General features: G+C 41.7%; 1 protein-coding gene across 1 annotated transcript in view; it reads right to left on the bottom strand.

The window, feature by feature from the left end:
- mtmr4 (myotubularin related protein 4) overlaps window positions 1–26,279 on the bottom strand; it is a 118,342-nt gene extending 92,063 nt beyond the window's left edge. The window contains 2 exon segments of the mRNA XM_034177529.1: window positions 22,366–22,457; window positions 26,177–26,279. Coding sequence (XP_034033420.1) covers window positions 22,366–22,457; window positions 26,177–26,264 — 180 coding nt within the window. The 5' untranslated portion in view covers window positions 26,265–26,279.
- Window positions 26,280–27,035: the final 756 nt, after the last annotated feature.

Here is a 27,035-nt window from a genome sequence, read left to right as displayed (position 1 = left end):
GAGATGAACTCAAAGATCTAAAACTTTTTTCCACATACACAATATCACCATTTCCCTCAAATATTGTTCACAAAGCCCGTCGAAATCTGGTGATAGTGAGCACTTCTCCTTTGCTGAGATAATCCATCCACCTCACAGGTGTGCCATATCAAGATGCTGATTAGACACCATGATTAGTGCACAGGTGTGCCTTAGACTGCCCACAATAAAAGGCCACTCTGAAAGGTGCAGTTTTGTTTTATTGGTGGGGGGATACCAGTCAGTATCTGGTGTGACCACCATATGCCTCATGCAGTGCAACACATCTCCTTCGCATCATCCGAGAAGAGAACACCTCTCCAACGTGCCAAACACCAGCGAATGTGAGCATTTGCCCTCTCAAGTCGGTTACGACGACGAACTGGAGTCAGGTCGAGACCCTGATGAGGATGACGAGCATGGAGATGAGCTTCCCTGAGACGGTTTCTGACAGTTTGTGCAGAAATTCTTGGTTTATGCAAAGCGATTGTTTCAGCAGCTGTCCGAGTGGCTGGTCTCAGACGATCTTGGAGGTGAACATGCTGGATGTCGAGGTCCTGGGCTGGTGTGGTTACACGTGGTCTGCGGTTGTGAGGCTGGTTGGATGTACTGCCAAATTCTCTGAAACGCCTTTGGAGACGGCTTATGGTAGAGAAATGAACATTCAATACACGAGCAACAGCTCTGGTTGACATTCCTGCTGTCAGCATGCCAATTGCACGCTTCCTCAAATCTTGCGACATCTGTGGCATTGTGCTGTGTGATAAAACTGCACCTTTCAGAGTGGCCTTTTATTGTGGACAGTCTAAGGCACACCTGTGCACTTATCATGGTGTCTAATCAGCATCTTGATATGGCACACCTGTGAGGTGGGATGGATTATCTCAGCAAAGGAGAAGTGCTCACTTTCACAGATTTAGACTGGTTTGTGAACAATATTTGAGGGAAATGGTGATATTGTGTATGTGGAAAAGTTTTAGATCTTTGAGTTCATCTCATACAAAATGAGAGCAAAACCAAAAGTGTTGCGTTTATATTTTTGTTGAGTGTATATTAAGCTGTTGCACAAGAAGGGTAGATTGGTTTAAGCCAACTTTAAAAGCTGTCCAAATCTTAAAAAAAAAAGCTTTTTTTCTGAAGCTTGTTTTAAAATAGTTTCCAACTCTGTTCCTAGAGTCCATCAGCTTCAAGTAAGTTTCACCTCTCCCTGCTCTAACCATAAAGATGTAGCAAACCTGGTGTCTTTTCTGGGTTAATTGATTGTGGGAAAAACACAAAAACATGTCTAGCAGATGCTCTCCAGGATCAGGATTAGAGATCCCTGTTGTAAACCAAATGTAAAATCATTTAATCTGGCTACATTAGAACAATGTGGCTTTGAAGAGTTAAGTAATGTTTAATCTTTATTATAAAAAAGAAAAAACATAATTGTTCCTGAACCATTTAGCAAATCTAAAGTAATGGAAAATTGGTCTGGATTTGGGTTAAGTACTACGAGGACCCATCCTTGGTGGCTGCACTGCCCAGCTTTTTTTTTTTTTTTAAACTAATGCCATTTTACACTCTAAATGATTACAGTAAAATTAATACACAGCTTATTGGAAAAAGGAAAGTAATGTAGTTAGTCATACTGGAAATTCTCCTTGTTTAATGGCCTAATATTAAAAGGGTGATTGGCAGGTAACTGACAATTTGAGTATTGTTACTAGACAGTGTGCAAAAATCATAGCTACAATGAGGAAAATAAGTATTTGAACACCCTGCGATTTTGCAAGTTCTCCCACTTAGAAATCATGGAGGAGTCTGAAATTTTCATCTTAGGTGTATGTCCACTGTGAGAGACATAATAAAAAAAAAAAAAAAAAAAAAAAAAAATCCAGAAATCACTGTTTGATTTTTTTTAATAATTTATTTGTATGTTACTGCTGCAAATAAGTATTTGAACACCTGTGAAAATCAATGTCAATATTTGGTACAGTAGCCTTTGTTTGCAATTACAGAGGTCAAATGTTTCCTGTAGTTTTTCACCAGGTTTGCACACACTGCAGCAGGGATTTTGGTCCACTCCTCCATACAGATCTTCTCCATATCTTTCAGGTTTGGAGTTTCAGCTCCCTCCAAAGATTTTTCTATTGAGTTCAGGTCCTGAGACTGGCCAGGCCACTCCAGGACCTTGAAATGCTTCTTACGGAGCCCCTCCTTAGTTGCCCTGGCCGTGTGTCTGGGGTCACTGTCATGCGGGAAGACCCAGCCATGACCCATCTTCAGTGCTCTTACTGAGGGAAGGAGGTTGTTTGCCAAAATCTCCCAATACATGACCCCATCCATCCTCCCTTCAATACGGTGCAGTCGTCCTGTCCCCTTTGCAGAAGAGTACCCCCAGAGTATGATGTTTCCACCCCCATGCTCCATGCTTGGGATGGTTTTCTTGGGGTTGTTCTCATCCTCTAAACATGGTAAGTGGAGTTGATTCCAAAAAGCTCTATTCTGGTCTCATGTGACCACATGACCTTCTCCCATGCCTCCTCTGGATCATCCACATGGTCACTGGTGAACTTCAAACGGGCCTGGACATGTGCTGGCTTGAGCAGGTGGACCTTGCTGCCCTGCAGGATTTTAAACCATGACAGCATCATGTGTTACTAATGTAATCTTTGTGACTGTGGTCCCAGCTCTCTTCAGGTCATTGACCAGGTCCTCCTGTGTAGTTCTGAGCTTTCTCAGAATCATCTTTACCCCACAAAGTCAGATCTTGCATGGAATCCCAGACTGAGGGAGATTGACAGTCATCTTGTGTTTCTTCCACTTTCTAATAAATAATCATAACAGTTGTTGTCTTCTACCAAGCTGCTTGCCTGTTGTCCTGTAGTCCATCCCAGCCTTGTGCAGGTCTACAGTTTTGTCCCTGTTGTCCTTAGACAGCTCTTTGGTCTTGCTATGGTGGACAGGTTGGAGTGTGAGAACAGGTGTCTTTTATACAGGTAACAAGTTCAAACAGGTGCAATTAATACAGATAAAGAGTGCAGAATAAGAGAGCTTCTTAAAGAAAAATTAACAGGTCTGTGTGAGACAGTATTCTTGCTGGTTGGTAGGTGTTCAAATACTGACACTCAACAAAAATATAAACGCAACACTTTTGGTTTTGCTCCCATTTTGCATGAGATGAACCCAAAGATCTAAAGGTTTTTCCACATACACAATATCACCATTTCCCTCAAATATTGTTCACAAACCAGTCTAAATCTGTGATAGTGAGCACTTCTTTGCTGAGATAATCCATCCCACCTCACAGGTGTGCCATATCAAGATGCTGATTAGACACCATGATTAGTGCACAGGTGTGCCTTAGACTGCCCACAATAAAAGGCCACTCTGAAAGGTGCAGTTTTATCACACAGCACAATGCCACAGATGTTGCAAGATTTGAGGGAGCGTGCAATTGGCATGCTGACAGCAGGAATGTCAACCAGAGCTGTTGCTCGTGTATTGATGTTCATTTCTCTACCATAAGCCGTCTCCAAAGGCGTTTCAGAGAATTTGGCAGTACATCCAACCAGCCTCACAACCGCAGACCACGTGTAACCACACCAGCCCGGACCTCCACATCCAGCATGTTCACCTCCAAGATCGTCTGAGACCAGCCACTCGGACAGCTGCTGGAAACCATCTCAGAGAAGCTCATCTGCATGCTCGTCGTCCTCATCGGGGTCTCGACCTGACTCCAGTTCGTCGTCGTAACCGACTTGAGTGGGCAAATGCTCACATTCGCTGGTGTTTGGCACGTTGGAGAGGTGTTCTCTTCACGGATGAATCCCGGTTCACACTGTCCAGGGCAGATGGCAGACAGCGTGTGTGGCGTCGTGTGGGTGAGCGGTCTTCTGATGTCAATGTTGTGGATCGAGTGGCCCATGGTGGCGGTGGGGTTATGGTATGGGCAGGCGTCTGTTATGGACGAAGAACACAGGTGCATTTTATTGATGGCATTTTGAATGCACAGAGATACCGTGATGAGAACCTGAGGCCCATTGTTGTGCCAATCCAAGAACATCACCTCATGTTGCAGCAGGATAATGCACGGCCCCATGTTGCAAGGATCTGTACACAATTCTTGGAAGCTGAAAATGTCCCAGCATACAGTCCCAGCCGGCATACTCACCGGACATGTCACCCATTGAGCATGTTTGGGATGCTCTGGACCGGCGTATACGACAGTGTGTACCAGTTCCTGCCAATATCCAGCAACTTCGCACAGCCATTGAAGAGGAGTGGACCAACATTCCACAGGCCACAATTGACAACCTGATCAACTCTATGTGAAGGAGATGTGTTGCACTGCATGAGGCAAATGGTGGTCACACCAGATACTGACTGGTATCCCCCCCAATAAAACAAAACTGCACCTTCAGAGTGGCCTTTATTGTGGACAGTCTAAGGCACACCTGTGCACTAATCATGGTGTCTAATCAGCATCTTGATATGGAACACCTGTGAGGTGGGATGATTATCTCAGCAAAGGAGAAGTGCTCACTATCACAGATTTAGACTGGTTTGTGAACAATATTTGAGGGAAATAGTGATATTGTGTATGTGGAAAACGTTTTAGATCTTTGAGTTCATCTCATGCAAAATGGGAGCAAAACCAAAAGTGTTGCGTTTATATTTTTGTTGAGTGTATTTGCAGCAGTAACATACAAATAAATTATTTTTAAAAAATCATACATTGTGATTTCCAGATTTTTTTTTTAGATTATGTCTCTCAGTGGACATGCACCTAAGATGAAAATTTCAGACCCCTCCATGATTTCTAAGTGGGAGAACTTGCAAAACCGCAGGGTGTTCAAATACTTATTTTCCTCACTGTATACATTAAGAACGCCGTTCAGTGTTGTGTTAAACAGAAAATAGTGATGTGATGAACAAAGTTCAAAAGCAAGAAAGAAGAATGCTGAAACCATCTGTCCTGTTCCTAAGCCAACAAATGTCTCTGACAGATCATCCACTGCAGTGAATAAACTGCTCCAAGTCTGCAAAGTCAGAGCACATGTGTCCTCTGAACAGCTCGTTCCACCTGATATTCTCTCTCCTCATCCGATCAACACGCTGCCAGCAGCTCTCAGGCCTGTACACAGGAGAGACAGCGGCTTCTCATCTCATGCATGAGAAGTGATGAGGATAATAAAAATTACTTGCATACTGAGATTCAATAATGTAGCACTCATGTGGGTCAGCAAACACTCCCACTTTCCTGCAGATTGGCAGATAGTCATGAATAAGTAAAAGAGATGGGAGGATGAAGAGTTACTTTAAAAACACACGACAGTGAGCATAAACATCCAAACCCGGAGAACTTACAAAGCAGTTGAGTATGGAACAGGACACCCTTCCAGCGAGGCTCATGTCGAGAAGCAGCAGGGCTGTGCCTTAGTGACAAACAGCCGATGGAGCAGAAGGGCGACTGCAACACGAGGAGCCGGCATAACCATTCTTGCGCTAGCCGGCGATATCGCACTCGGCATCTACTCCAAACTCCTCTGTCTGCCACCCCTCTCCCCACGTCCCCAACCTTCTGCACGATTGTCCTTCCAAAAAGGCGCTATGGAACAATACGCCAGTTCTGAATCTCATTTAAGAACCGGCCACCCTCCAGCACTCCCGCAGCAGAGAGTGATAGCACGCTGGCGTCTGGAATTGGCTCCTGTTGCACTACTCAGAGAACAATGATAGTCCATAAATATACAAATCAGTGCAGCTGTCTGCCTGATCACTTGGAATTAAGCAAATGTAAGAAAAATCACTGCAGACATGGCTTCAGCTAACAACTATGGATGTGGAGAAACTGAAACGAGAGAAAGGATGGCAGAGGAAAGTGGCTGATGCTAAGCTCCACCTCTTGCATGCGCATCTACCTTCCTCTCCCATGTTCACATTTCTTCCTCTTCTCTCTGCCTCTAATCCCAGTCTCCTCCCCCACTTCCCTCCATGTTCACCCTTCACCGACATCTCCCTGTAAGTATGCATCTTCCCTTAGCATGTGACAGCTCAGCACATAGCGGACTGCTGGAAACCAGATCCAATGGCTACGTGTGCACATTTCCCCACATACAGTCTGCCGGCAGCCGCCCGCACAACATTCAGGTCTCTCCATCTTGGATGATGATGCAGCAAAAACTGCAGCTAACTTAGACACACAGAGAGGAGAGAGAGATGTGCTGTGCAGCGGTTGGACGGGATCCCATCAGGAATGCGTTGGTTTGGCAGTGAACTGATCTTGAGCAGAGCTGAAAATGGGGGTGGGGGGGGTCTATGCGGAGATCTTTAGTGACACAGCATTTATTCTGTAGCCACAAATTCTGTCTGAGTGCCTTCTTGGCACTAATCGTGAGGGCTTCATCTGAAACTGAGCAGGATTTCCAGCACTTCGTTCTTCTTAGACGCTGTGACTGCTGTAAGGTGAGGTGCCTCGGCCCCATGGAATAATAAGCCATGAATAATGAGCTACACATGGGTGTCTCAGCGATTATTTGCAGAATGGTCCACATTTTAAGCCGTCACGTATCCGCTACTAAGGCACCTCTATGTGCCTCTCTGTACCTCACATGCGCCAGGTATCAGTCTCTAGTGAGCCACAACCTGACCTGTCATTTGAAGCCCCGTCCAGCCTCAAATGGCTCGTGTCGCCGCATATGATCCACGTCAAGACATATGACCCATGTAACACTAGGGGATTGTCCCCGATCAGGTTTTCTTTTTGGCCCTGATCTGATTCAGAGTATCTGTCAATGCCGAGTCCCGATCCAATACTTTAAAAAACTGAATGAACAAATCCTAAATATATAATATTTTCATTTTAAATCACCTTATTTTATTATTTATCATTTAAACAGTGCACTTCTCCTTGAGGTAGCTTGACCAATCAAGCAATAATCTACCAAACTTAAAAAATGTACAAATTTCCATGTTATTTTATTTGTCTAAAAATAAATGTCCAAGGTTCCTTATGTTAAACAAGAAATTATCTAATCTGAAATAGCAGGTGGCTTTAATTTACAGATGAAAGGTTTCTAAAGAACCATTTATTGATTTAGCTATTTTAATTACAAGTGTTCTAAACTTTTTTTTTTTAAAAAAGTAATCAGAAATTCTGAGGTAAACAACAACAAAAACATTTCCAAGATTTTTCTTCAGAAAACTGCTCCTGTTTTGTACAGATCAGTGGTTTCTGTCACTAGTCTTTCCGTGTTTTGGCCCGACGTGTCATTCCTATTGGACAGCGTGAAGCAACGTCACAGCACAGAGCGTCGAAAGTTGGACTGGGGTTGAACTTATGTTTTTTCTTTTGTTCGATTAAAAAAAAAAAAAAAAGATTGGGTTGAACTTTGACCGCTTCAGCCTGTCGAAAAGCGGCAAGCGCACATCCCGCAGAAGCATCGCGTCAAACGCCGAACTAAAGAGACGCTTCTGACACCTCTAAAAAGCAACACGTCTCATTGAAATAATGCTTTTTAGACCGATTCTTGATGCCTGTGACGCTACCGACGCGTGAAGGCCCATTAATCTGCAATATGAGCTTGAAATAGCACTGATCAAAATAATGAGGATAAAATATATATCGGATTCCTGATCGGATGCAACGTCCGGTTCGATCAAGTCTGAAACCCACGTGATCAGACCCGATTTCAATCATGTGATCCAGATCGGGACATCCCTATGTAGCACCATGTTAACTTGGAACATGTTCCTTCCTGTTAAAAGGGAGGTTTTCCTTCCCACTGTCGCCAAGTGCTTGCTCATAGGGGGTCGTTTGACCATTGGGGTTTTTCTGTAATTATTGTATGGCTTTTGCCTTACAATATAAAGCGCCTTGGGGCAACTGTTTGTTGTGATTTGGCGCTATATAAATAAAATTGATTTGATTTAAAGTGATGTTGGTGCGCGTTGAGGCATGGGTTTGGTCCAAACCTCCAGCCCTCCCACATTTGGGCCTTTTAAAGTGTGGGTTTTCAATTTACAGCATCCATTCGAGAGTCACTTTTTTTTTTTTTTTAAATGCAGTCCAAAGAAAGACACTGCACTGAGTGAGTGCGCGCTCCCATGCCAGGGGATACAAATTCTGACGGAGATAACTACTTTGGCACGACACTGGCTGGTGTGCGCCGTGTGCTAGGCTGCTGTTCACCTGTGTTCCAGAGTCAAATACAGCAGATCTGTGCGTTCACCCAGCTCTGTGTGGATCACTTCAAAAAAAAAAAAAAAAAAAAAAAAAAAAAAAAAAAAAAAAAAAAAAAAAAAGATTTATTTCTTCTGCGGCTTACAGTCACCGTGATCCACCTTTTAACTTTGTGTTATGTCTGCAAAATCGCTCTTTTGCACACTCTTGTTCTGCATTCCTGGACAGCTCTGTGCTCCTTCTCGCTGGCTTCCTTTCCAGCTACGGTTTTAAACACAGCCACTTTGACACCGTGATCCAACTTTTAACTGTGTTCGTCCATTATGTCTGCAAAATCGCTGTTTTGTGAGCGTGTTCTGCATTCCTGGGCAGTCCCCTCTGCACTCCTTGCTGGCTTCATTTTTTTCTGCTGCTTTAAATACACATTTGACACCGTGATCCAAATTTTAAATTTGCGTTCATCCATTACTGACAACAAAATCAATCGTTTTTGAGCTCATGCAGATTAATCCTGGGTCCCACCGAATAATAATCAATCAATCAATTTTTTTATATAGCGCCAAATCACAACAAACAGTTGCCCCAAGGCGCTTTATATTGTAAGGCAAGGCCATACAATAATTATGTAAAACCCCAACGGTCAAAACGACCCCCTGTGAGCAAGCACTTGGCTACAGTGGGAAGGAAAAACTCCCTTTTAACAGGAAGAAACCTCCAGCAGAACCAGGCTCAGGAGGGGCAAGTCTTCTGCTGGACTGGTTGGGGCTGAGGGAGAGAACCAGGAAAAAGACATGCTGTGGAGGGGAGCAGAGATCGATCACTAATGATTAAATGCAGAGTGGTGCTACAGAGCAAAAAGAGAAAGAAACAGTGCATCATGGGAACCCCCCAGCAGTCTACATCTATAGCAGCATAACTAAGGGATGGTTCAGGGTCACCTGATCCAGCCCTAACTATAAGCTTTAGCAAAAAGGAAAGTTTTAAGCCTAATCTTAAAAGTAAGATAGGGTGTCTGTTCTCCCTGATCGAATTGGGAGCTGGTTCCACAGGAGAGAGCCTGACAAGCTGAAGGCTCTGCCTCCCATTCTACCTTACAACCTAGGAACTACAAGTAAGCCTGCAGTCAGATGCGAAGCGCCTATTGGGTGATTGGTACTATGAGGTCCCTAAGATTCTATTCTATTCGAGAATAACAGAAGCCAATGAAGAGAGGCCAATATGGGTGAGATATGCTCTCTCCTTCTAGTCCCCGTCATTACTCTAGCTGCAGCTATTTTGAATTAACTGAAGGCTTTTAGGGAACTTTTAGGACAACCTGATAATAATGAATTACAATAGTCCAGCCTAGAGGAAATAAATGCATGAATTAGTTTTTTCCAGCAGCACTCTGAGCAAGACCTTTTCTGATTTTAGAGATATTGCGTAAATGCAAAAAGCGTCCTACATATTTGTTTAATATGCACTTTGAATGACATATCCATGATCAAAAATGACTCCAAGATTTCTCACAGTATTACTAGAGGTCAGGGTAATGCCATCCAGAGTAAGGATCTGTTAGACACCATGTTTCTAAGATTTGTGGGGCCAAGTACAATAACTTCAGTTTTATCTGAGTTTAAAAGCAGAAATTAGAGGTCATCCATGTCTTTATGTCTGTAAGACAATCCTGCAGTTTAGCTAATTGGTGTGTGTCCTCTGGCTTCATGGATAGATAAAGCTGGGAATCATCTGCGTAACAATGAAAATTTAAGCAATACCGTCTAATAATACTGCCTAAGGGAAGCATGTATAAAGTGAATAAAATTGGTCCTAGCACAGAACCTTGTGGAACTCCATAATTAACTTTAGTCTGTGAAGAAGATTCCCATTTACATGAACAAATTGTAATCTATTAGACAAATATGATTCAAACCACCGCAGCGCAGTGCCTTTAATACCTATGGCATGCTCTAATCTCTGTAATAAAATCTTATGTCAACAGTATCAAAAGCAGCACTGAGGTCTAACAGAACAGCACAGAGATGAGTCCACGGTCCGAGGCCATAAGAAGATCAGTTGTAACCTTCACTAATGCTGTTTCTGTACTATGATGAATTACTAAACCTGACTGAAACTCTTCAAATAGACCATTCCTCTGCAAGATGATCAGTTAGCCTGTTTGTACAACTACCCCTTTCAAGAATTTTTGAGAGAAAAGGAAGGTTGGAGATTGGCCTATAATTAACTAAGATAGCTGGGTCAAGTGATGGCTTTTTAAGTAATGGTTTAAATTACTGCAACCTTAAAAGCCTGTGGTACATAGCCAACTAACAAAGATAGATTGATCATATTTAGATCGAAGCAATTAAATAATGGCAGGGCTTCCTTGAGCAGCCTGGTAGGAATGGGGTCTAATAAACATGTTGATGGTTTGGATGAAGTAACTAATGAAAATAACTCAGACAGAACAATCGGAGAGAAGAGTCTAACCAAATACCGGCATCACTGAAAGCAGCCAAAGATAACGATACGTCTTGGGATGGTTATGAGTAATTTTTTCTCTAATAGTTAAAATTTTGTTAGCAAAGAAAGTCATGAAGTCATTACTAGTTAAAGTTAATGGAATACTCAACTCAATAGAGCTCTGACTCTGTCAGCCTGGCTACAGTGCTGAAAAGAAACCTTGGCCATGAATAAGGAGCCTCGCATGGGTGTGTCAGCGATTATTTGAAGAACCACCCACATTTTCATCTATCACGTATCTACAACTAAGGTGCCTCTATGTGCCTCTCTGTACCTCACATGTGCCATGTAGCAGCCTCTAGTGAGCCACAACCAACCTGTCATTAGAGCCTCGAATGGCCACGCTAAGCCATGTAGTGCCGTGAAAGCACCATGATAACATGATGTTGGCGCACGTTTAGGCATGGGTTTGGTCCAAACCTCCAGCCCTCCCACACCTGGTCAATTTAAAAGTGTGGGTTTTCAATTCACAGCAGCATTGAAAGATGTCACATTTTTTAAATGCAGTCCAAAAACAGACGCTCCAGTACAGTCCCGCGATTGTGCGCTGTGTGCCAGGCTGCTGTCCACCTGTAATGCACCAGACCAGCTAGAACTGAACCAAAGGCTCCTGGACAGCCGCCTCTGTGCTCCTCGCTGTCTCCGCGGCTCGCTGGCTTTAATTCTTCTGCAGCTTTATTGTGATCCCACTTTTAACTTTGTGTTGTCCATTTATTTCTGCAAAAATCGCTCTTTGCGCGCATGCTGCTGTTCTACATTCCTGGACAGCCGCCTCTGTGCTCCTCCTCACTGGCTTCCTTTCCATCTGTGGCTTGTTGCCTTTATTTTTCCCCTGGCTTTAAACAGCCATTTTCACACCGTGATTGCACTTTTAATTTTGTGTTTGTCCATTTATTTCTGCAAAATCCCTCTTTTGCATGCGCGCTGCCATTCTGCATAGACAATGAGGTGGCTGCTTTAATTATATGAGAGTGGCTATACACCCAACCATTGGGTCAATAAAGTAAATTCATGAGCATATACGCCCAACCACAACCGCCAATGAGGGCGCTTGTAAGCTCACTTCCAGTTTCAACGCGGGAGAGAAAAAAGTCGGATATTTTCTCACCGGCTGCGGGAGGGTTCGCAGCCCGCGGAGGAGCTGTCATCTAAAGCGGTTCTATTTGGCTCATCACACCCAGGGAACAGTGTCAAACTAACACCATCTTACAGCCAACAAGCAGCATTTTGTTCAAAAACTGTTTCGTCTTTGTTAACAGGCTTCTGTTCAAAATACTTATGAAGTTTGTCTGTTTTCATCCATTGTGGTGTTTTTGCAATAATTAAAGACGGCGCCGTTAAATATGTCAAACATACGCCGCAATAGAGCCTTAAAAAGTGGTGTAAAAAACGTAGTTTAGATGCACAAAACATGTCAAATACACGATCAAGGTAGGGCGAATAAGATTAGACATTATATTTATCTGCCCAATGGTTGTGCATTTAATGTTCAATGTATGACTTATCTGCCCAACGGTTGAGCGAATAAGATAAGACATTATATTTATTTGCCTAACGGTTGGGTATATAGCCTTTGCCTAATTATATACACCTGCTAGTGCAACTCGTGGATCACTTTCAAAAATATATATATTTCTTTATTTCTTCTGCAGCTTACAAGTCACCGTGATACAACTTTTAACTTTGTGTTATGTCTTCAAAATCTGCCTTTTGCACGCTCTCCTTCTGTGTTGCTGCAAAGCTCTGCGCTGCTTTTAGCGGCTTCACTGGAGTTATTTCTTCCGCGGCTTTAAACACACAGCCACTTTCACGCAGTCATCCAAATTTTAACTTTGTCTTTGTGCATTATTTACTGAAAAATCACTCTTGTGACCTGGCTTCTGCCTAAATGCTCCTTTGGAGCGTGATGAGTCACTGCCTCAGTGCACACACACAGTGGAGCTCCTGTGATCTATTAACAAGATATTAAATCACCATAGACATACTTTTACAGCTAGGAACTGTTTATCAAGCTATAAAAACATTAAAAATAGTTACCTTAAGCTGTTCAAAATGCATTCCACATGGAGCAGGAAAGAGGAAAAAAGCATCCAGATGAAACAGTCCTCTGTGATTCCAGAAGCGATTAAAGGTGTTTTCAGCATTCAAGGATTGGCAGAAAATGATTATAATCTGCTACAAAATAATTTTATGTCCTGTGCACGGAGCAGGTGGAATTGTGTCCACAAGATGGCAGCTGCTCTAAAAATAGCCTCTCAGGTCCCGCGTAGCTGCCAGGCGTACGGATAATGGGCTTTTAGCAGCCTCGTAAGCACGACGCCCATGTCGTAGTAACTCGTACACAAAATGCCCCACATTGTTGCTAAATTCTGAACAACTTGAAATTAGCACCACACTCAGAGAGGAGCCTCGTTAACTGAAGCTAATGCCTCTGAGAGCCACTATTCTCCCACAATAGTTGAAGAAAACCTCTCGTAGCAAAGAAAACATGCTGCGTGGCTCATTATTCATCTTTCATTATTCAGTGGGACCCAGGCTTTACAAGTTTACTTCTGTGGCAAGCCAGATTGCGTGCCAGTGCAGGGATCAAATTCCTGCAAGTGTCAAGGTGGCTTTACACAGTCAATGGAAGCAGGGGGGGCAACAGCTCCCTAGGTTTTACAATTTTTACGAAACAACCACAAGACGACAACCGAGACTGACCAGATAATACTTTGAGTACTTTATCAACTCTATACTTTATCCTTTTGGTAGGTTTCTACAAGAGGAACTTGTACTTTTACGGTAGTAATTGTACTTGAAAATATATACACATTTTCAGTACTCTACCCACCAATTTTTTTAAAACTAGTAAGTTTATGTTTAAATCAGGATAACACTTCAAAGCTGTGCATTACAAAAAAGGTTATCATTGTAAAGCACTTTAAGCTTCTGATTCAGATGGATAAGTGCTATATAAATGCAGTCCATTTATTTCCCATAGACATGTTACATGTCAGAGCTTTTACACTGTGCATGGCACTGATGTGTTCAAGGGCTTTCCTTTGATCTTATACACACTACAAAAAGATCCTCATTTAACTTTTAACTGTATGAAAAAGTTTAATACATTAAAACACGATCAAAATTACATGTTTAGCTGGAATGTGGAGTGCGATTTCTTTTTTTTTACATTTTCATACTGTAAGCCACAGTACTGCGGTAACAATGACTATTAAACACTTTAATTTGAGTAATTATACTGGAAATATGAAGCTTAAGATTTGAAACACTTTCACAGGTCACATGCAGTACTGTGCATGTGACATTACACACACACACACACACACACACACACACACAGCCACACACACACACACACACACACACACACACACACACACACGCCACAAAATATTGAAAAATGTTGGGGGGATTCATTTGAGGGGGTTTTTGTTTGTTTCTTACCAAACTGTAATGCGATTACAAATATCAATAAATAAATAAATAATTTGTATGTTTATTTTGCCCAGTATAAATGAAAAATGCCAGCTCATGAAAACCTGATTAAATTGAATGGCAGGAGAAAAAAGAAAAAAAAAAAAAAAAAAAACTTTAGAAAAGTGAAAGCACACATTTTATAATTTATACATATAATTTATATTACAATAGCCAGGTGGCTTCTGTGTGCGTGTATGCATGTGTATGGCTTCAATCATTGAGAAAGAGGAGAGAGCTGACATTTGCCATTTCGTATGCTTATGTATTTTGGGTCAAGGATAAATGCTGCGAAAACAAAAAGTTAATAGGACTAATATTTTTGGAGAAATTAGGGGTATTAGCTAACAACAGTTAGCTAATAGGAAACAACAATGGATGTTGTGCTGCAATTCACCATGGGAGTTGCGGTTTGGGGGTTTTAAATGTTACTGTGGTTCATGTTAGTTTAACAGAGATGTTAGGGTTATTGATTTGTGTTTTTGTAGCTCAACTGGTTCAGTCAGTTTAGTTAAGTGTCACGTTGCTGTTACCATGAGTGGGAAGTGTAGTGCATTTGGTGTCTTCCGCCACTGTTCCGATTACTGAAGCGCATGTAAACATGAGAGATCAGATTATTACAGTTATCTGATTAGTAACAGTTATCTGATTATTATGGTCATGTAAACGTGCTCTGCTATGGAGAGCTCAAATCAACGGGGGAGCTCATCTCCCATGATCTGGCTATAAAAAAAAGTAACAAAAAAAAAAACAGGTTGTATGACACAGGGACGAGTAAAACAACCCCTTTGTCTTTAACTCCCTGCTCACGTTATCCTGACAAAATGGCAGTGTGCGCAAACAAATGTACAAACTTTATAGGTTCCGTTTCAGCCTGTGAGTTGGCAGCTGTGAAGTAACTAAAAGCTGCTTCACAAGAAGGGATTTGTCTTACAACACCCCCCCCCCACCCACACACACGATTGATCAGCAGCCAGACAGATGATAAACTGACCACACACAGCTATTCATCATGTTTAATATAGTCATAAGAGATTCCATCAATTTGAATTCATGTTGTGCAAACACTCAGTTCAATCTCTAATGGCTCTGGGTATGATTAAAGGTGCAACAGACAGGAAGCGGTCAACCAGAAGAGGTTAGTAAACGGATGTTTCAGTACTTCTTAATCGTATAAAATTAAATGCCAACACAGGACTGTCCCTGACTGGGCTACGGCTTGTTCTCTATGGAGCCCTGGAGGGGCTATACAGGGGAGGAAATACTGTAATTTCTGGACCATAGAGCACACCTGAATATAACTAAACCCACCAATTTTGAAAAGGAAAAAAAAAAAATTTTATACCTATATAGGCCACACTTGTCTATAAGCCGCAGGTATCCACATTGCAACATGAGATATTTACACAGAAAGATGTTAGAAATATTTGTTGAACTTTTAATTAAATACATGCAGTAAATGCCTTTTTTGCTGAAACTGTTACATGTAAATATTGACGAGCATGGCATCCAGCACGCACACAGCGTCGCGCGGCATCTCCGCTCCACACAGAGGCAAAACTGAGTCATTTTAACATTTATTTTTTTCTTTTTGGATCGTGGGATAATTTCACTGCGTGCAGCCAGAATTGCCTGGTGCCTGTGGTAAATCAGACGTTAATGAGGCGCTGTGACTTTTTCAACTTGCAGCACAAAGACAGACACACGGTGGGGAGGAGGCTCCGCTGACTGATTTGACGGAACAACTGTGCCCCGAGTCACAGAGGGACTTTTCTTCAGCCGCGAAAAAAAGTATTTCAGACGTTGCTTTCGAAAATTAGGAGGCTTTATGTGGATATGTTTTCATCAGGATGTGATGATGAATCCCACTGAAATGAACAGGTAACCGGTAATCAATTGTGCTAGGAGAATACGAAACATAAAAGTGCATCAGTGGTCACCAACCCTTTTCTTGGAGAGCCCCTATTCTGCAAGTTTTCTACATCTACCTACTCAAGTCACAGCTGATTTTATTTTAAAGTGGTGTCTTCCAGCTCTTGATTGGCTGAGCACACCTGATAGATTTAATTGCCTGGAAGTGGAACAGGGAGAGTTAGAAAACATGCAGGGCAGGAGCCCTCCAAGAACAGGGATGGGCACAGCTGGTCTATAATGTCCAGTGTTCTCTTCTCTGCCACTGTCACCAGAGGCCACCTTCATGCCAACCATGACCCCAGCCCACCTGATCAGTTTGTCCAGCCTGGATGGGTCCTTTTTGGATGTGCTGCACCCCCTAGCACACCATGGTGTGAGAGGACGCTGGCTACCATGGACTGGTAGAACATCCACAGGAGTTTCCTGTGTTTCCAGCTGTTGAACAACCACAGCCTCTTCAGGAAGTACAGCCTGCTGTGACAGGTACTTTGATACTACAGTGAAGTGCTCTGTCAATTAGACTTTCTCCCCAAAACATGAAGTTCACTGCACTTGCCCCAAGCTAAACTGAGGATTATTTAAAGTGTGTCTAAGCATCACTATTACAAAGCACAAGGGATGTCCAGATCTGATGAGAATTGATCCCATCAAAGTATTATTTGATTGAACACATCAGACAAGTTATATACAATTAATCCCAAGTCAACAAAGTGTGTGTTCCCTCGGCTATGCATTATATGTGCAGTGCCAGCAAGCTAGCTGCTGCTTCACTATTTGCCACAAAAAGGTCTTGGAGAGGAGTCCGCCGTGGTCTAAAAGCATGACGACATATTTCCTCACCGTTAACGTTGATGGCATCAAACGGGGGGTGGGGGGGGGGCAAACAAGCTAAATATTAATTGATTTGATTTTCGATCCTTTCTTTGATCTGCTCTGGGACCCAAAATGTACCAACCTATGCTCAGTGATCTAGAGGAACTGCTTCATGAGGGAAACACACCTCGCCTTATTTCAACAGTATATTCTTTCTTGATGGCTGATGCTCCAAAATCTAGATTACATAAATCGAGAGAGACGTGGGAGTCGGACTTGGGTGTGGCAATTAATGAAGAATTGTCATAATAGTCTAACTGCACCTATTAACTCTAGATACAGACTGACCCATTACAATTTTCTCCACCAAACCTATATTACACATATATAAACCTGAGATATCCAGTCTGTGCTTTAGATGTGGTATAGAAGAAGGCTTATTCTTACACTGCACATGGTTGTGCACAAAACTTACTAAATTTTGGCATGATTTTTCTGACATCGTGATGAAAATTTTAGGACTACATTTGGGTCATTCCATGTCAATTCAAAGAATATTTGAGGGACTTCACGCACTTTGTCTCAGATTTTCTATAAATTTTAATCAAATAGTCCCAGACTATTCAGAACATCAAATCTGACGTTTGAGACCTATAGGCCAAGTAGTTTCTGAGATATGGCCAATTTAGTGTGCATGGGGTCTGCTGTTTTTTTAGGCAAAAATTATGGCCGTCATTTCTGGAGCCATGTTCAAGGTAGAATATCTCAGCAAATAATGGACTTAGAGGCCTGAAATTTTCTGTAGCAGTTGTCATGGACACCCGGACTTGGACTATAGTCAAACAACAGACATTGACACTAAACTGTGAAGTTTATGTATGCTCAAACTATGGAAAATTAACATTGACTATTGAGAGCATCCATGTTTGAGACACTGAAGCATACCATTACACTCAAAGAAGCCTTTCCATTTCTTGGCTCCTTAATGCCAGCTATACTGGCTATGAAATATGTAAATTTGGCCTCTCTGCCAGGGGGTTCCCCAAGGTTTCCACGGTTACTAGGCTAACCGTGGAAACCTTGGGGAATCCCCCTGGCAGATCTATGTGCAAGCATTCTGGGGTGTGCCATGAATCATATAAATGCAGTGTGTGTACACAATTAAAATGAAATTGTCATTTCAGCACTAGAAATACATTCGCAAGTGCACAAATTAGCCATAATTGGATGCTTAAATTAACCAGGAAGGAGTTTCATAAAGAAGGCCATATTTATAACACAAAGTAGATATCAATACCTTCAAAATGGAATCAGTTTGAAGAGTTTTATTTACTGCCCACATGAGCTTTACTTCTAATAAATTTGACCACAAAATGTTTTTTTTCAGATTTCAGAGGTTTCTCCCACAATAACTGTTACCACAGATATGCCAATTACATATTTCATAGCCAGTATAGCTGACATTAAGGAGCCAAGAAATGGCGAGGCTTCTTTGAGTGTAATGGTATGCTTCACTGTCTCAAACATGGATGCTCGCAATAGTCAATGTAATATTTTCCATAGTTTTAGCATACATAAACTTCACAGTTTAGTGTCAATGTCTGTTGTTTGACTATAGTCCAAGTCCGGGTGTCCATGACAACTGCTACAGAAAATTTCAGGCCTCTAAGTCCATTATTTGCTGAGATATTCTACTTGGAACATGGCTCCAGAAATGACGGCCATAATTTTTGCCTAAAAAAAAAAAACAAAACAAAAAAAAACAGCAGACCCCAAGCACACTAAATTGGCCATATCTCAGAAACTACTTGGCCTACAGGCCTCAACTTCAGATTTGTTGTCCTGAATAGCCTGCGAATATTTTATTAAAATTTGAAGAAAATCTGAGACAAAGTGAGTGAGGCCCTCATTGAATTGACATGGAATGACCCATTTCACATTAGATCTTCATCCTTCATAAAATGAACTTTATTCATTAAAAAAAAAAAAAAAAAAAAAAAATCTAAGCACATGGCTCGCTCATACAATGTCTGTTGGGCCGTCATGGTGTGGCCTGTGCAGTATTTGAGCATCCTCCAGCCTCGGAAACTCTTCTACGTTTGTCAGGTGCAGCTCCATACTTCACGATGATCATGGTGTGCAGTGTGAAACTACAGAGCGTGCCTTGTAAGGTCTTGGTGTGTGCCATGCATTTCTATGCATTGCCTGCTCACGCAAGGGATGCAGAACAGACTCCATAGCTGTGTAATAGGGGAATTACAGAAACAGTACAGGGCAGTACCATTAAAACAAAAAGTTTTTTTTAAAATTATAAATAAATAAAAATGTTAAGAAGTAGTTTGGAAATATTTTTTTAATTTAAAGTATTCACAAGTATTCACCCTCTTTAGGAGGGTGGCTGGTGTCTCCCTTGGAGCTAAGGTGAGAAACTCAGCCATCCGTGGTGATCTCGGTGGAGAGCCCAAGCTCCTTTGCGTTGAAAGAAGCCAGCTGAGGTGGTTCGGGCATCTGGTAAGGATGCCCCCTAGGCGCCTCCCTAGGGAGGTGTTCCAGGCATGTCCATGTGGAAGGAGACCCCAGGGAAGACCCAGGACTAGGTGGAGAGATTATATCTCCACACTGGCCTGGGAACGCCTCTGGATCATCCAGTCAATGTACTCAATGCAGCCCGGGAAAGAGAAGTTTGGGGTCCCCTGCTGGAGGTGTTGCTTCCGCGACCCGATCCTGGATAAGCGGTTGAAGATGAGTACGTAAGTAAATGTATGGCAAAGCTGTTAAAGTGACAAACATATACAATGCACAGCCTTAAAACAAGTATCAGATTGGGACTCGGGAGATACTCAACAATTAAATTTGCAGACCAAGCAAACCACAACTTCAAGACACACATGCTGTACTTCATTTTCAGCCATCAGGTCAGCAAGCCCTGGAATGTACCGACAAGCTTCCTCATCAGTCATCCTCTTACCTTCCAATTTTCAAAACTTCCTACCCTTCATACAAATACAGTGTCTAGTATTGCTGACAATTTGATTGGTATTCTTGTTACCTCTCTCTTATACTACAATTCTGGCCTAAAAAATGGAAGCAACATTCCCTACAGTGTAGTACATTTATAGTCCTCTGGCACATAACTATGTCATAATTAGACAAACCAATGCAAGCCTCAAGAATGCCAAAAGCTGACTCAGCATTTACAAAGAAATCTACTGATTCTATCACAAGCACATGTAGCAGCTTGAAGCTAAAGAACTTCCCCTTCAATACGCTACACAACTACAGTGCATCAGAAAAGTATTCAAAGCACTTCACTCTTTCCACATTTTGTTATGTTAGAGCCTTATTCTAAAATGGAGTAAATTAATTTTTTTCCCCTCAAGATTCTACTCACAACACCCCATAATGACAACATGAAAATTGTAATTTTTGCAAGTTTATTGAAAAAGAAAAAAAAGAAAAAAAATCACATTGTTATTATGGGGCATTGTGTGAAGAATTTTAGAACTGAAGAATTGATGTTTGTCATTTTTGAAATTCTGGTGGCACTTTCCAAACAGCTATACACAAAACAGCTCAACAGCAGCTTTAAAAAACCATAAGCAGCTTCATAGGACCTTCTTAAAATCCCTCCAAAAAAGCGCTTAACAAATTACTAAGGTGCTTGAAGCTTCATGAGGTAGGATAGTTTTTGATATGTAAAAAGATTGTATTACTTAGTGCACATGTTGATATCAGTCACTGAATGTCTGTGTTTGTATTTGTGGGAGGGGGACGGGGGTGGGGTGATTGAGGCTACAGTTTGGTGGAAAAAGCTGTTCCTTCACCCATTAGTCTGTCTCCTTCTAGTGTGGTACCTCTTCCCCGATGGCAGAGGAGCCAAAAGGGAATGTCCCGGGTGGCTGTTGTCCTTGCAGATGGACCGTACTTTCCTCTGCAAGCGTTCAACATACACAGAGAAGTGCAGGAGCTCAGCTCCTACACTCCAATGTGCCATCTTCACCACCAGGACAGATCTTTTCTGGCAGATTAATCTGTTTAATATTAACTTTGATGACATGTTTCTTCGTCTTACAGTGTTCTTCTATTGTTTTGTTGATATCTCGTGTTTTAGCTTGCAGTTTCAGCAATGCCATTCCGTGCATATGAGGAAAGGTTTAACAAGCACGGCTGGCCCCGCTGCACCTCCACCCATTTTTTCCCCTCAACGGATTTACGTTGATCTCAGAAATGGCCCAGAAATCCAGAAAAACTCAGAAATCCGCGGAAGATTCTCATCCCTGTATCTAGGTGGGACCACATCAAAACCAGTCCCTTCTTTGACTATTGAGAGGTTCACCTTTTCCTGATGTATACTGTACATCATCATCCTTTTAACAATAACTGCTGGTCTGGTCGGGGGGGTGTCAGGGTGGCTAATGCTTCTTCAAGACACAATACCACCCCCCCCACAAATACACACATTCCAAGCTCATTTCCAATAGTTATTTTTCTTTAGAGACTGTGTCTGACAGGTTTTGCAGATGATCACGGCTGTTCAATTTATTTTTCACTGCTTTTTGGAGACCTTGAACCACCAGGAGCAGCCACAAAGCCAACAACATCATGATGTAATTTCTACTGGAAAGACCTTACGGAGTCCTGAGATGGCTGGACAGAGGTGTTTGGTGATGCCAAAACCTTTGCAGGAGAACAAAAGGTCCAAATCTTTATGGTCCTGGCTCCCTGTCTTACTATATCATTTTGACACTTTGATTTGGACCCTACTCATCAGCTTAAGTCAACGTAACCAGTGGCCTAAGTTGACGAGTAGTGTTATTTCATGATAGGTCTCTCTGGAAGATACTTGGGCACCACTAGAATTATTTTGAGTTAAAATATCAGTTTGTTAGGGAGAGTCTGATGAGTTGAACCATTTTCATGGTCAAGGAGCATCAGCTACAACATTTTGGCCATGTGACATGTTTCTCTGGATGCCAGCATGCAGGAGCCTCAGTGTTGAGGACACCAGCAGCTGGAGAAGGTCAAGTACACAGCCACATTTCACCTGGTGTTCCTATTTGATCATTTTACTTTCAAACAGATTTCAAATGTTTTCCTGTTTTAGATATATCTTGTTTTAGTCGCAAAATCTGTCTAAAATGTGTTTTCATCAGGATAGTTTTTTGCCACGTTTTCAACCATTATTAATCAAAAACATTCCAACCCTGCAAAGTGACGATATGAAACACAAAGTCTGACATTTCAATGGTACATTCCGTTCGAACACATAAATGTAACTCTGTGTTTTGTCTCGATATGTAATACTACTGAGGCATTCCGTGTGCAAAACAAAGTTTCATCTTATTTTTAACCTGTTTAAGTACGTAGGCAGCTCAGAGTTGCACCTGGCCAAATGCTTTCCACAAATCCTCAGACATACGAACAGCATATAAAAATCACACCAGTTCTTGTCTTGCATCATGTAATTGGCTCACCATGCTGTCCATCAGTTGGTGTGGGTGGTCCTCGTCAGATGCCTCCCTCTCCTCCCGTCTCCTGGGTTCTGCTGTGCCACCGAAAGCTTCTTCTAACATGGGACAGAAGACAAAATATATCTTTAGATATGGCGTGTGCAGGCACAAGTATGGTTACTTAAAAAATGACTGGAATTTTACACACACACACACAGAAGAAGAAGAAAAGAAAAAAACACTAACATATAAATGAAGCTGCTTATGAACAGTATTTGGCATGGCTGTAACTATAAATTTTCAAGAGAATCATATTGTGATACAATAAATTTAAGCCTAAATGAATGAATGATGGTGTTATACTTAATGCTTAGCAAACAGTTTGATTAATTTAAAATTTGTTTGCTATTTGTTTGCACACAATCAGGTCTATAAAGATTTCTACATAAAGTTAATCATCACAGCATGCTTCAATGAAAGCAAATTAAGAATATGACCTCAAAGTTAAAAAAAAATGCAAACAGTGAAAGAATTACAGCACTTTTTTTTAATGGTCCTCCAATATTTTCTGGACAAGTAATTGGCCTAACTACCAATCAATTATTTTTGCATTGTTAATAACTGCAAAGGAAAATTGATTTCAAACTCTTTTGCAATGATTAGACATCATCAGATGTATGTTTTCTTTTCTGCAGCCACTTTCAGTTTGTATTTGTTCTTAGGGCGTTTTACTCCAGGAAACCAGGGGAAGTGATTCACACGGCTACTATTGACCATTTCATGTCATTGCCACAAAAAGGTCTTGGATTGTTTTGATAGTACACTTCAGGCCATGGTCCTTTGGCACTGTGGGAAGCACAGTCTGATGAGTGTTTGGCTGAATGTCCGTAGATAATATAGCCTCATACAGTGGAGCATAAACTGTAACAATTGTTCATTTCTGGAAACAAGCACCAAAATTGGCACACATACTCCTTAAAAATTACTCATTTGAAGAAACTGAGTATCCACTTGAATTTTCAATAGGTGGCCAGGTAGGCATCAATTCAAGACACAGGGGTCAAAATTTTAAAGCTATACCACATTATTTGTCTGAACATAAATATTTGAAAAAGGTATACTTTGGATTGTCTGTGACTGAATGTTCTGGAGTTATGGGGTAAAAACAGCAAGAATGGTAACAAAGGTCAGTTTCAGTTTGTACAGGGGTCAAAAGTTAAAGTTGCCCCAATTTTAGGAAAAAGTGATGCGAATTATTGGTTGAGCCAATAGGATGAATAAATGGAATAGTTTTGACTGTTTTAAAGGTTTGGTCTGCAAGGTAAAGGTCAAACAAGGTCAACGCCCATTGGATTCTATGGCATGTCGCATATGTTACCCTGTAACGTGATAACTAAGCATGACACATGGTGCAAACTATTCCTTTTTAAAAAACCCTATTAACTTTAAATGAAAGCAATTCAGTTTCATGTTTACTTCATGTTTTTACTTTTGATATTGTGTGCTGCTATACAATGCTGCTAGAACCTCCATGAGGGCGTCTTCCCAAGGGATCAATAAAGTTAAATCTAATGTACCTATTATGTGCAATTGTAACAGACAATAGGGACGTTCCATCTTCGCAACTGACCACACCTTTTAGACCATCAAAAGCATGGGAACACAAATAAGTGCAAGTGCTATCATGAGCTAGGGAATGTGGGCACTGAGTGCGAAAATAATAACACTTGTGTTTCATTGTATACCATTTTGGGCCAGGTGAGGGATAGGGGCGGAAATATTATCTGCACATGAAATGAAGAAGTAACTCCACACACAACTGTCCAACTGATGGTCCTTTCAAAATGGTAATTCCAATATTTGTCACCTTATCTCAATGCTAATACCCTCAAATTAAAAATTATTCTGCAATTTGAACTAATAATCATGTTTTTGTAGAATAGAATAAAATTGTCATTACATTTCTGCAATGAAATTCTGGTGGCATTTTCCAAACAGCTATACACAAAAACAACAACAACAACGAACAGCTTCACAGGACGACAAGACCGTCTTAAATAGAAAACAAAAAAGTGCTTAAATTTGGTGCTTAGTTAGGTGGGATAGTTTTAGATATGTAAACAGGCTGTGTTATTTATTGCACAAGTTGATATCCGTTACTGAATGTGTTTGTGGGAGAGGGATGGGGTGGGATGATGAAGGCTACAGCTCTGGGGAAAAAGCTGTTCCTTAGCCTATTAGTCTGTATCCTTATAGTGTGGTACCTCTATCCCAAAGGCAGAGGAGAAAACAGGGAATGTCCCGGGTGACTGTTATCCTTGCAGATGGCCTGTATTTTCCTCTGCAAGCGCTCAACATACACAGAGTCTAAGTCCGGGAGTTCAGCTCCTACAACCCTCTATGCTGTCTACACCACCCAGGACAGATCTTTTCTGTCCTCTGCCACACAGCAGTTGCACCATACTGTGCAGCCCTGGCAGAGTACGCTCTCTCTTGATGGTGCTTCTGTAGAAGTTCCTGAGCAGCTGTGGAGAGCCAGACCAGCCTGCTTCGGCTTCCTCTGGAAGAACATCCTCTGCTGAGCTTTTTTCACCAGGTTGTAGGTGTGTAATGTTCATGTCAGATCCTTGTTGATGTGGGTGCCAAGGAACTTGACAGATTCCACCCTCTCCACCGATGTGTAGTAGGTGCTGTGAGACTCTCCTGGTCCCCATTGAAGTCTCTGATGATCTTCTTGGTTTTGGCGGCATTGAGGACCAGGTCGCCGTCTGCGCACCACTCTGTCAGGTGTTTGCCCTCCTCTCTGTACCAGGTCTAGCTGTTGTCCCAGATAAGGCCTACCACCATAGTGTCGTCGGCAAACTTTATCAGGGTGTTGTGGAAACTTCATTCCGTTTGTGGTAGATATCTCAGAAAACCAAACGTTTGTCCGTACCAAAATATTCATTTATGCATTTCATTTGTCATATATTGTTAAAGATTCCTTAAACTAGCATTGTTTATATGCTAATATTTACCACCTTTACATAATCCCTGCAGTTCAACAGCTCCAGAAGTGTCAGACACAGAGTTAAGGGTTAACCAGCCTGCCTACTTCCAAGAATTCCTCTCTGAAAACCAGGCCAAGTTAGTATAAACATACTCCACACACAGTGCAGGAGACAGACGTGCAGCCGTACGCATGAGGGCTGCCCCACCTCAGAGCAGATCAGCTGACCTAAACAGAAAAGCTTTGATTTATAGGAAGGAGAAAGCTAACATTTCCCGTCAGCTACAGTGCTGCCAACTAGATGACTGAACTTTGAACTGGTAATTTTATATTTCTAATCCTCACCTAGTGCTCTAACAACAGCTGGTCTGCAGAAGCTGACTGAACAATTTAATAACATGACAAAGTGGTTCTGCAATTCGCTGAATGTTTAAAAATCAAAAACTTGATTGAAAGTAGCACTGGCATTATACAGCCTTCTTGTGCATGTGGAAGCCCGGTTAGCAGGAAGTGAAGGACACTCACGGTAAGGTGATATTTAAGAGTGAGCAGTCACACAAAACATTCACTTCTTTGTGCTCTAATGCTAACTTCAAACTACATGACATATATTGCAAGTATACAGCTGGGAACCGGCTGAAAATTCTCAAAATGCAATGCTGCCCTCTCACTGACAGAAACACCCTCCCGCCCGACACGCCCCCTTATCACACAGGTCCACAAAAAGAAAGAAATAAGACTACTTACAAATGTGCCGTTCTCAATGTGGACTTCTCTTAACAGTAAAAAGTGCTGGATCAATAGTCAACTTACTCTGCAAAAGTATTAAAACTGAACTTTGCCTACCTTCAAAGAACAAACGCCAACTGCCGTGCAAAGTAGCAGGCGTCTCCGTGTCCCAAACACATACTGGTTGTAATCCAGTGCGTGACATACCTCCTTTCCTCTCTCTCTGCTGCTTACTCTTTCGCCCTCCCACTCTCCAAGTCACAGGCTACTGAAGTGAAGAAAGCCACACTTTTACTTCCACTTCTGTGTCTCATTTTATCTACAGAGAAGGCTGAAATCACAGAGAAACTGCTAAATAAATGTAATTAAGTGAACTGTGTGAGCACTTGACATTTACAAATACATAAGTGATAAAAACCTGTTTACAGAGGCTACAATTTAAAAGAAAACTCTGTTGCACTCAGATTTTTGCAATCTGTTAACTGTTAAAAGATCAGCTCCAACATGTTTCAAATAGAAGCACAACTACAAAGAAAATTAAGTTTGTAAGTTTATAATTAGTGACTTTAAATAGAAACTAAAATGTCACATTTTCATTGGGTAGGCACCCACCTCGCAAAGGTGGTGAAGAATAAAATAAAATAAAAATTCATTCATTCATTCAGGCTCTAAAGCACACTGGCACCAGGGCTTATCTCTAGGTTCCATAGCATGAAGCAGCTGAGAGCCTGACTCCCCTGGATAAGAAGCCAATCTGACATAGGTTACTTCCACATTTACAGCTGGGTGGACTGACAACGCAGTTCAAGTGTCTTGTCCAAGGACACACAAGTAGCAAGGGATTCAAACCCAGGTCTCTACATATTAGCAGGCCAACTCCTCAGCCACTGAATTTTTTTTCTAACTTCTTAGTTTGAGACATTTATTTTATTTAGTTTTTAATGATGTAAAAGTGGTGACATGATGGCTTTGAGTG

This window comes from Thalassophryne amazonica, chromosome 9, assembly GCF_902500255.1.
Source record: "Thalassophryne amazonica chromosome 9, fThaAma1.1, whole genome shotgun sequence".
Lineage (NCBI taxonomy): Eukaryota > Metazoa > Chordata > Actinopteri > Batrachoidiformes > Batrachoididae > Thalassophryne > Thalassophryne amazonica.
This window is presented reverse-complemented; position numbering and strand designations above follow the sequence as displayed.